At 36.7% G+C, this 12,380-nt stretch overlaps 1 protein-coding gene across 2 annotated transcripts in view; it reads right to left on the reverse strand.

Annotated features, from left to right (window-relative positions):
* acvr2a (activin A receptor type 2A) overlaps positions 1–12,380 on the reverse strand; it is a 67,306-nt gene that overhangs the window by 28,115 nt on the left and 26,811 nt on the right. For both annotated transcript variants that reach the window (XM_003224978.4, XM_008117125.3), the window contains exons 2-4: positions 9,753–9,960; positions 8,686–8,795; positions 7,687–7,841 (exon numbers count right to left, since the gene is read on the reverse strand). In XM_003224978.4, the coding sequence (XP_003225026.1) occupies positions 7,687–7,841; positions 8,686–8,795; positions 9,753–9,960 (473 nt within the window). The remainder of the gene's footprint in view (positions 1–7,686; positions 7,842–8,685; positions 8,796–9,752; positions 9,961–12,380) is intronic.

The following is a 12,380-nucleotide window of genomic DNA, read 5'->3' on the forward strand; positions in this document are numbered from 1 at the left end:
CTGCAATTAGTCACCTTGATTAGCATTTAATGGCCTTGTAGCTTCATAGCCTGGCTGATTACTCCCTGAGGGAATCCTTTGTTGGGAGGTATTAGCTAGCACTGATTGTTTCCTGTCGGGAATTCCCCTGTTTTCAGAGTGTTGTTCTTTAGTTACTGTCCTCATTTTAGGAATTTCATTGTTCTGTATTATTATACCAAAGTAATTATTATATATATTTAGAATCTTATATTATCTGGTTAGAACTGGATTACATGAGGCCCTTTCTACACTGATGTATAAAATCCACACTGAACTGGATTATATGGCAGTGTGGACTCAAGATAATCCAGTCTAAAGCAGAAACTGTGGATTATCTGCCTTGACATTCTTGGTTATATAGCTGTGTGGAAGGACTTTGAGCAGGGGTCCCCAAACTAAGGCCCATGGGCCGGATGTGGCCCTCTAAAGTCATTTACCTGGCCCCTGCCCTCAGTTTTAGACTTAGGTTCGCCCAAAGTCTGAAATGACTTGAAGGCACACAACAACAATTCTAATTAACTTGAGTATCTCATTGGCCAGAAGCAGGCCCACACTTCCCATTGAAATTCTGCTAGGTTCATGTTGGTTTAAATTGTTTTTATTTTTAAATATTGTATTGCTTTTTCATTTTTTGTTGTTGGGTTTTTTTTTTTGCACTAAAAATAAGACATGTGCAGTGTGCATAGGAATTTGCTCATATTTTTTTTTCAAATGACAATTTGGCCCCTCAACAATCTGAAGGATTGTGGACCAGCCCTCTGCTTAAAATGTTTGAGGACCCCTGGCCTTGAGTCTACATTGCCATATAATCCAGTTGAAATCAGATAATCTATATTTTATAGGCAGTATGGAAGAGGCCAACGTGAACCCTGCCTATCCCCCGGGTGCCATTGTAGCTATGTCACGAAGAGGGCATGGCCTAAAGGGGCATGGCCTACCCTTTTGACTGGCAGCCAGGGGGAGAATGGTTCTTCCTCGTCCTCCCCCCCACACCCAGTTTCTAATTGAAGGTCTATGTGTTCCCGTGTGTGCGAGATGGGAGGGAAGCCCCTTCAAGAAGAACAGCCATGGCAGCTGGCTCTCCTTCTACCTGCTCTTTTCCACGCACTGGGTTCCCCCATCACCTGTAAACACAGTCACTCCCTTCAGGGCAATTGCAGAGAGTGAAGGGAAAAGAGGGGAGCATACCATTCCGGCCGAAAAGGGAGGAAGGAAAAGTGAAAAATAAATATAGGCCAATCCGGTGTTTTTTTTTGGGGGGGGGGGGGGGGCTGTTGAGTGAAGGACATACCTTGGATATGTTGGTGTATTGTGGCCAAATTTGGGGGCATTTGGTCCAGTGGTTTTGTTGTTAACTTGGTCCTACAAGTGGACAGAACATTTTTATAGATAGATGGTGGGAAGGAGAAAGAAGAATTTGTCTGAACGTTATGTGAAGTATAGGCTTTAATCAAAATTACTACCTCAGTGCACATAGTCTTTAACTCAGTGGTTCTCAACCTGGGGTCCCTAGATGTTTTTGGCCTATGCCTCCCAGAAACCCCAGACAGTTTACCAGCTGTTAGGATTTCTGAGAGTTGAAGGCCAAAACATTTAGGGACCACAGGTTGAGAACAACTGCTTTAACTGAAATATTGCACTTCAGCCCTCTTGTAAAACAATCTGAGCAAATATTTTTGTATTATAATGGAATGTATTTAAACTTGATTATTCTGAAATTTGCTTCTATTTTTCTATTTACAGGGGGAACTGGGATCTAATTAAACATCTGAGGAGAAAAGGGATATTTTGGCAATGTTTACATAGTCTGCTCTTCACTGATTGCTCCCTCCTCCCTTTGCAATTTCAGAGAGCTTTCAAATATTCAGCACTGGCTTTTAGAGGGAACACAAATTAGGAAGGGTAAGAAAAAACTCCATCCCATATCCAAAAAAACTGTATTGAGCACTAGTCTGTGTTTATCCAAATGTGTGGCTGAGCATATGGTACGTACACAACACAACATTCACATGGGGTTTAAGATCAATGAAGAATTCTACTGTCAACATGTCAATTCACATTTACTATTGATTGTTTTAAATAGAGCTGCTTTAAAAGCAGATATATGGAAGAAAGTTATGCAAATCTGTAAGAAAGAAATGCTTCCCACCGCCAGAAGGGCCTGAGCTAAAAACTGGAGAAGTGCAGTTCATGATTTCAAAGGAAAATTCAATTGACAGTGAAACATAAATGTAATGGATTGTTTCCAGTGGAAATCTAATGGAATGGAGAGTATCTGTTGTGTATACTTGTGTCTGTTCATAAACTCTAGAGGAATAAAAGGAAAGGGAATGTTATAGCTTTATATTGAAAAGGACATATCCTTTGATAAATCTGAAACTTTTAAATGGGCTGGCGAGTTCACTTAATCACCACAGATAACAATAGCAGGCACAAAGCCTAGGGCAATCACCCTATATAGAATTCATGCAGTTTGACACTATTTCAATTGCCTTGGCTGAATGCTATGGAATCCTGAGAGTTGTAATCTGCTGAGGATCCAGCATACTTGGCAGTTAAGGTTAAAGACATGGTAAAACTACAACTCCCATGACTACAGCATTCAGTCATGAGCGCAAAAGGAGTGTCAAAGGCCATTAATTATACACCATAGACACGCCCTTAGTATTGGCTGGGAAAATGATGTCATACCTTGGACAAAATTGTCAAGGTGAATTGAGATGAAGCCAAGTACAGAGGCATTCAAAGCAGATATTGTGATAAAAATGGACAATTTTAACTACCGTTATATTGACTGGATGGATGCATGTTCTGGACACAATAAAGAGGTAAGCATTTAAGCTTTAGTACCTCAGCTGACTACAGCTCTGGTGCCATCCCTGCTCATTCATTGAGAGCCAAGGGGAGCAAAGAAAATAAAAAGACATACCATAATTATTTGAGTGCTTCTAAAGCAAGAAGACAGGTAAGCAAGAAGCTTTAACAATGAAGTGTACAGAAGATGTTTTTACAGATAAACTCAAAGCACTATCTTCCTCCATTTCGAATACTGAAGATACAGGATAAATGCTTATTTGTGATGTGTGGTTCTAAGATTGTGAAAATATGACAAACTAGGATTTAAAAAGAGGAAGTAGTAGACTATGTCAAATTAAAAAAAAGAGAAACAGTTATTTTAAAAAGATATGTTTACTGAAAAATTGCACCCAAATGAATCACCTTGTCCAAATAGAGTTCAACCAAGAACTCAAACATGAAATTGCTAATATTCATACTACAATATGTATCATTTCTCTATCAGCATCTGTATGAAGATAAGATCAATTTTTAAGAAGAGATCTAGGGTGGATCAGGGAATTATGACCTAGTTAACTTAGTATTGTCAAATAAATTGGTAGAAATTGTTAAAGACATAATGTTCAGGTTCACAGAAGATCAAGGACAACTTTAAAAAAAACATAATTGCTCCTGCCAGGGTTAATTTAATCCAAATTGATGAAATCATAACTTAAACTATTTATCTAAACTCAATTTTAATTATTTAAATAACAGTTTATATCATTAGTGATGGTCCTATTTAATCATAGTCTTATAACTGAAAAATGCCATTGTTGAATATAACCTTACCATGTCTAGCAATCTCAGTTACAACATTACTTTGGAAACAATTTTGGGGTGAAATTATATGGATATTTAGTCTAAAACATTTTATTCACTATTCTGTAAGAAAATATTCATTAATCAAAATTTCCATTTTCTTCAATTTTCAATTTTCAAAGACTAGAGAAAATGATTTTTAGTTCCCATTTCTGGGTTTTGTTGTTTCTTCTTCTTCTTCGTGACTTCACATGTCCATTCATGGAATCTGCTACCTAAAGGTCACCATCTTTGAAAGGATACTGGATAAATGTGGGATTCCTATGGCAACTCCCCCTGATGACTGCATCTTTCCTCCAGTGTCAGTGGTAGTAGTATCAGTTGTTAGGAAGTTTGTGCACAAAAATACTTTAGCACTTAGTCTGTTCCTGGGGTTCCTGTTAACATTTGTTTGGCCACTGTGTGGACAGACTTTACTAAATATGCCTTAAGTCTAAGACAACATGTTTTAACTTCAAACAGAGTTATGGTTGATTGTAAACATTAGAAAGAAAATCTCATTATTTTAAAGGTTCTGATTCCCCCTGGGGAGATAGGGTGGGTTATAAAGTTATTATTATTATTATTATTATTATTATTATCACTTAAAAGATATTCAATGGGGTCTTTTGCAACCTTTCAATGTCAGTGCACATCTGCTAAAACAGACTTAAAAAGCAGAGTTATTTTCTATAGCAAACAATGGAACAGCAATATCCTTATGAGTATAAGATCATATTTTGACAAATAAGTTATTTGATAACTGCAATATTACTTCTAATCCTTTTTTATTTGGGGATTGACAGAGAAACAGTAATTCTTCTTTCCTGACTCACTTTTCCTCTTGTTTGTGTGTCTTTGCATTGGACCTGACTGATATCTGCTTATGCGCAACAGGTTATGGGCCCAGCACGAGTTTCACATTAAGAAGCCTTTGAAGAATGTGTGAAAACTCCAGTGGTCCAAAGAGTTGCAGCCAGATTGTTAACTGGGACTGACTACAAAGAATAAACAACATTTGCAAGAACTCTAGTGGCAGCCAGGCACAATTCAAAATGCTGACTGACTTATACTGACTTATACTGCTCAGGTGCAAATTATTTGAAGGGCCATAGCCTCCCAAATGAAACTACTTGTATTCTGAGATCAGAGGAAGTCTTTCTATCTGTCCCACCATTCTCACAGATAAGTCTAATAGGAAAAGGGCCTAAACATTGGCTGCCCTCAAGCTCTGGAATGTTTTTCCCAGAAAGGTTAGACCAGGCATGGGCAAACTTTGGCCTTCCAGGTGTTTTGGACTTCAACTCCCAGCTGGTAGACTGGGTTACACTCCTTACTATCTTTCCATGAGCAGATGAAGACTTTTTTTGTTTCAAGACGGCTTGAAAGACTGACTACTCAAGTAAAAAGGAGTTGCAAAATATGCTGAATTTTCTATTTAATGTTCTTTTAACCCTCGTGTTTTAAAATGCTTTAAGTTTTTCATGGTTTTAGTTATATATTTATTTTTTGCATGCTGTTAATTTTAGCGAAGCTAATTTTTTACTGTTGTAAGCTTTCTGAGTCTTAAACTTAAGCAGGGGATAAATAAATAAAGATAGATAATCACCGTCATCATCATCCTATATAGCAGTGTGGGTGGTTTACTACCAACATGCAAACTCTAAAAGAGTCAAAGTATGTCTGTGGGGCTGCAGTGACTCATGTGTGACTCACAGGGCCCATTAAGAATTACAGCTTCCTAAGATACCCTACTTATCAGGGTTTGTGCATGCATACACCCACTGAGAAGACCAAAAGATAAGAGAAAAAAACAATATGAACAGCAGAGATAACCCCTCCCTCACCCCAAAGGACAGGAAGATATGAAAGGCAGATGGGAAGTTGCATATTAACAGATTATTCAAAAGATACCAAAGCACATAGAACTAATCAACACTGGGCTAGCTACTGGGGAAGACATCTTGGGAATAATCACAGCCCAACCAATTATGCTACTTCATTTACTAAAAAGTTCTTACCAACTTCTGGTTATTTGACAGGGTATCTAATAGCCAGAAATATGTGGCACCTATTTCCACATCATTCACTATTTATTCTTCTTCCAGCTATACAAATTCTGCAACAGGATGTACTGATTACTTTTTCAGCTGTTGAAGTAAACTAGTAGTCCTTCATATTTATAATTTAAACATTATAAAATGAGTAACTATTATCTAATACAAGCAGTCCCCAAGTTACAGGTAGGTTTTGTAGGTTTGTCCTGAAGTTGGATTTGTATTGTGTGTGTATATATATATATATATTTGGGGGGGGGGGGGGGGGAGAGTGAGAGGGGAAGGGATGGAGGAAGAGAGAAGAGAGGAGAAAGAATAGAGGGAGGCCAGATGAGAGAGGGGGGGGGGGGAGAGACAGTGTTTGTGTTTTTTTTGGAAAGTATAGGTAAGGGGTTATACCCCTGTGGTGTTTGTTTTGCTGTTTGTGCCCCTGTTCAGAAGATTGCACCTCACTGTCTGTCACTGTGATAATTGGATTTTGGAAAATGTGGCTTGTTGTGGAAACAAGGATTGGTGCAAAATCTTCAGTTGAAACAACTTTCCCCATGATAACTCTTACAGGCGTGAATTTCTCTTCTGAGTGGTATATTTCTCTCACTTCCTGTTGTCTCTACCCTGTTATTAACTATGAGTCATTTGTAAGTCAGATGTCTGTAACTTGGGAACTGCATGTATGTGTGTATGTGTATGTGTGTACTTGCTTATACTGTAATTGAAAAACTTCTCAGCATTCCCAATTTACGCTATTTTAACTATTATCTATTTACAACAGTAGTAAACACAATCTAGGGAAAGAAATAGACACATTTAGGAAGATGTCCAGAATTATGCAGAAAAAACCTACCACTAATCTATAAGGGACTGGTAGGTGAGGGGTGAAAATAAACATTTATATGCCAAGTTCAATTATGCGCTTCCATCTTCTAGCCGTCTGCTTTGTTTTTTTATCCCCATTCTTAACTATGAGTCATTCGCAAGTTGGGGATTTGCCTGTACTGCCATGAAGTACTAACATTTTTTGATCTGAAATGTAACAATACACCAGACTGAAGGAAATAAAGCTTTTAGTTCAACAAGTGTTTGTCTATGCTTGCAATTCCCCCAACCTTCACCAATTTGCCACCAATACCTTCAGCAAAAATGTCCAAGGGGTGTGTGTGTGTGGTTGATACTATAATCTCTGGCTTTGCTAGGTTTATTGTAATATGCATTTTACCCTATTGTGTAGCTATAAGAAGTAACAATTTAACAAACAGAAATCAAGTCCTCCTAGTATACGAAGTACCGTTACCAAGAGTGCTGTGGATTTTCAAGAGGCACGAACAGAGGGCAGAAGGGAAAAATGTGCCAAGAGGAAAGTGCGTTAGGACCACCTTCCATCTGGAAATGCATGTCCCCACTGCGAAAGAGCATGTGGATTCAGAATAAGTCTCTACAGTCACTTACGGACGCATTGCCAAGACTCTACCCTTGGAAAACCATCATACTCGGCTACAAGTAAATTATAAAACTGCAGGCTAGAACCTTCCTTGGGATATGTCACCTTTCAGAAGCTTCTCTTAAACACTGAGAACCCTAAAAGCGCAATATTTTCCATAGAGATTAATCCTGCACAATAATGATCCATTGTTAACTGCTTTCTTCTTTTCAAATTTTGTGGGAGGATACTGATGTACTCTTGGGTTAAAGGTAGATATTTCCACTAAGGCAAACAAAAGGGGAAAGCACTAATTTCCTTCTCTAATTGGAGGCCACACATCCCAAACATGTCCCAAATGCTGAAAGAAGCAAGAAGCTGTTGTCACAAGAAGGCAGAAATGCCCCGGAGAGTCATGGGAACAAGATTCACACTCCTTTCAGTTGCACACTTTCTTTATTTAACTTCGTCCAAAAGAACATTTCAGGTAATTACAGTAAACAAGTAATCATCCAACTATAATATATCTAATTCAAATCTAAATAATCAACTTACCTGGGTTGGTACAAGTACTGGAGGATATGCCAATTTATGGTGTCGGTACATCCAAAATGAAAACAGTATGATAACTGCAATTCCCATTATAGGCACAAGAGAATAAAGTAAAGTACTGAACAAGGGTTGTTTAGGTGGAACAGGATTGGAAGTAGCTGTAAGAAAAGTCACAAATAGTTTTATGACAGTCTACTACTAATGCAAAGGGCCATGAAGAAATTCTTAAAAGTTGGGGAGACTGAAGTATACATTATATGAAACAGAATATGATAACATTATGTGGAACATTTAAAAGATTTCAACTGGAGTTTCAACTAGCACCTGAGACACTTTCATGAAGTCCTATTTTTTTGTTTAACATGTTAACATCAGAGGTTGGCCCAGAAAGCAGTACTGTATGTTCTACATATCAACTTAATTTAAAGTTTTATTAACAAGAATGGAAGAATGTACAGAGATACTAGTTTGCATTAATCTTACAATGTAGCTATTTTGTGTTTATCCTTTCTATTTCCAAAATTTTATTTCATGCAAGCCTTGATTTCTTTCAAAAAACCTAATTTAACCAACTGTCCCTAAAGATATAAGAAATGAAAGCTCACTCTTCCTATTTCCATTTCCTAGCTGTACCAGAGAAGGGAAAGAGGAAGCATGCTAAACTGAAGCTCACTAAGTCTCTTTGTTGACCTGCTCAACTGTATCATTCTCTCTTTGACTGTGATTCAGTGAGCAACCCAGACAGGTTAAAAGATCTTTATGCAATGCAAAAAGACTTGTTAGCTATAAGCATATGGCTGTCAAATTTAAACTACTTTCATTAGTTTTAATCTATGCTTTAAAATCTGAAAAAGCCTTTCTTACACTGGTCAACTAGTATTAAAATAGAGCTATAGAAATCTTAATATCAACAAAAGTAGCTGTGGTGGTAGACCATCTTTCCAAAGGGAACAAATATTGTACTGGTAGCTTATAAACTCTTGAAATAAGATGACAACTTACGCTGTGTGACCTCCATCTCTGGAGAGTAGAAAAAATGTTCATTGCACATGTTGCCTTCACAGCAGCAGAAAAATACTTCAGGGCTGTCTTTCCTTTCTATGCATTCAGCTCTGAAAGGGATTAAAAGCAATTTTACAATGGTACAACTCTGCCTCAGCACAACTGTCAATGACACTGTTAACAACAGTTAATTAAATATTTAATACTGCTTGCACACATTGCTTAGTGGTATATAAGATTCTGGTACTAAATACTAGAGACAAGTAATTCAATGTATCACTTTACTGAACTGGAATGAAGCAACTTCTAAACCGAGGCAAATAAATGTGTATTTGAAACAGTTAAGATTTATTTTATGGACAGCAAAGAATCATATAGCACAGTGGTTCTTAACCATTGCTCCACCACGTGTATTGGACTTCAACTCCCAGAAATCCAAGCCAGCTTACTAGTTGTTAGGAATTGTGGAAGCTGAAGTCCTAAACACCTGGAGGACCACTGATATAGCACCTTACTGTCCAACAGTTGTTATGGCATATGCTTTTGTGGACTAGTATTTAAGGTGCTTCAAGAATGTATTATTTTTGCTGTAACATTCCAATATAAGAGACGGCATTAAAATCCCCAGTAAGTAGATCTGATTCAGTACCTCTTGACTCAGTGATTCAGGCAGGCCATCTAGCCTTTTTCTTAAAAGTTTGGGAGGATCATCAATCAGATCTACAGCCCACTGTGTAAAGTAGACATCTCCTGTATGCCAGCAGAACCCTTTTTTATGCTTGCATGATATTAAATTGAACCAGGAGCGAAATCTAAATAGAAAATTATGCACATCTAGAGCACAATGACTTCTTTCTACATGTGCATATGAGAGCACCATGTCAAAAACTGATACCAAATATTTACATTAATACAGTTAAAGCTCTAAGAATCAGATCTGCATTCCTATATAGATCTTTGTGGGATCAAGGCTCTATCAGCATGCAATAGAAAAAATATCCTCTTATGGACAGTCTACAAGTTCATTTATAAAATAGAGAATGTAACAGGAGGAGGAGTTTGCTTGCCTGTCATAACAGTTAATATCATCCAGCCAGCAACCCTTTTTCACAATTTCAATAGATCCAGAAATATTCTTCCACGTTGCAAAGCAATGTCGTCTTTTATCTTTATCACCATAACACGATTCAATGCCACTGCGATTTGTTCTATCATTTTCCCAATTAGCGTTGTAGAAGATGCACTCCTGTGTCTCTGATCTGCCTAGAATGGCACCTACAAGGGATTAAATGTGATTAAAAATTAAGCTATTGGATAAGGTTGCCAGGTTCGTAGGTGAAAAAACTATATTCAAAAATTCCCATATTATTGCATTTTATTTAATGTATGATGTTTCTACTTCTGTTGGCATGCATTTCAAACACATTTTAAATTGCAAAATGCTCTTTGTTTCTACTTACTGATTTTTGTTTAATACGATCTTTGCAATTTTTCAACCTTTGCCATTTTTTTTTCTTCCTGAAGATTTAGAATGGAAACTTTTACAATACAAAATGATCCCAAAACACTATTGCCACTCTGTTGTCCTGCTCAGTCTAATGAAGCCCTATCTATCTATCTATCTCTCTCTCTCTCTCTCTCTCTCTCTCTCTCCCCTTTTTTGTTGTGGACTACATATTCTGTTTTGATGATGAATAATTTGTTTTAGCAATTACACCTTAATTTGTCCAGGTGCTCCTTTGTCTAATAAAACTGAGGCTTTAGGGAACACATGAATTTGGGGGAGAAGCATCTTTCCCCATCTCCTTCCTCTAATTTATGCATGAAGTCAGACAACCTCAAAATGATCATAGGAAACTGCAAATAAAATACAGGAGGGGAAAATGTCATTTGGCAGTGATTTGCCAATTCTTATTAGGGCAATGAAATCAGACATCCAGATCTGCTTACAGGGACAAACCAGATGCTTATACTAGGAACAAATCTTTCAGTATGATGCAGAAGTTATATCTTCAAGCAACAGATATACCCATTAACACAACAGAGTATCTCTTACAAAGCTCAGCAACTTCCAAAAGCTAACTATGGAGTTCTTTTGGGGAGTGCATAGGATCTATATGTGCAAGGGGTCCTGGACTATATTATTTTAAACTAAAAAAGCAAATATTAACTTAAAACCGAAATGCTGAATTTCAGAAAATTCATTATCTTTTCTGCCCTTAATAACACCACCTGGTATCACTTTTAACATTGTTTTTCATAATCTTCAACTAAAGCTGTTTTCCCCAGACTATCAATGTACTTATGGTATCAGGAAGCACATTTGCAAAACAGTGCTGAACACTGCTGCCCATACTTCGCTCATGTTCTTGATCTTATTCCAAGTAATATTCACTCTATCCCATCAGTGTATTTTACTTCAGTCACCACTGAACAGTCTTAATTGCACTACCATATTTCCTCTCACACACAGTGAATGCCTGATTTATCTAACTGAAGTTCCTGATTTCATCCTGGCTCATTTCCATGCCATCACATAAAGTCATTATGACTTTCTACAAAATCTCTGCTCTGATCACTCTTGATCTTTGCAAACAATTCTTAAACATTCTATTGCATCACAGTGTTGTTCAAGTAGTTTCTTAAATATCAAAATAACTGCTATTTTTCATTTCAATATTCAGTATTAAAAATCTCTAGATATACTTTCTGAAAAAACTGAAAGATTTTTAATAGTTATATTAGTCATTTAAAACTTAATTGCTTTGTCTCAGGAATCAATTTTTTATCCCACTGTTTCTTTTTACTATGTGTATTTATAATATTTGATTGTTCTGCAGGCTTGATAATGACTGAAAAAAGAACACAAAATGGAAAGATCCACACTGAAAGCAAATATTATATTTTTGAGTTAAAATGACAGAATTACAGTAATAACAAAACACAATCAAGTAAAATATGTCTGAATGCTCATTTAGAATAAACAATATGTTAATATGAAGTAAAATGCTGACAAGATATATTTGGGAAATCTCTGCCCCTCAACACCCCCCCCCCCCCAAAGACCATTATAATCATAACAGGAAATGATATATAGTGGGCTCTGTTAACCAGCAATCATGGGGATTGTTAGGTGACAGATAAATGCAGTTTCTGATTGAGTTACTCTTAAAAACAGGCCTAACTAATAATATATCCCATACTATACCATAAACTCTGTATTGCTTTGATATAAATATTGAAATACTGTAATTAAAAGCAAATAAAGACAAATAAAGACAAACAACTTAATGTAACACAATTTTATTGTCTTATAAAAACAGCTTTGTGGATGCAGTATTATTTCTTTGATTTTTTTGCCAGTTGCTTGAGTTCCGGTTAACCAAGACTCTACTGTACTACAATTTTATGATAAAGAATATATAATTCTATAAAGACAGTACTGTACTCTCACTTGCACTGTCCTCTAAGACTACCATATTGTTTAACTACTTTCTCTACATATGTCAGAAAAGTTCAGAGGTTCTTAAGAAAGAAAACATGATGAAACGTAATACAGTTAATGGATGATTGAAATTATAGAGAAAGCACACTATCTACTGAAATACATGGAGCTGTATTAGGTCCAAGAGATACATTTTTAAAACAGGAAGTGAACAGGAAGGTACAGTTAATGATTCTTAAAAAATGGCATC

This window comes from Anolis carolinensis, chromosome 1, assembly GCF_035594765.1.
Source record: "Anolis carolinensis isolate JA03-04 chromosome 1, rAnoCar3.1.pri, whole genome shotgun sequence".
NCBI lineage: Eukaryota > Metazoa > Chordata > Lepidosauria > Squamata > Dactyloidae > Anolis > Anolis carolinensis.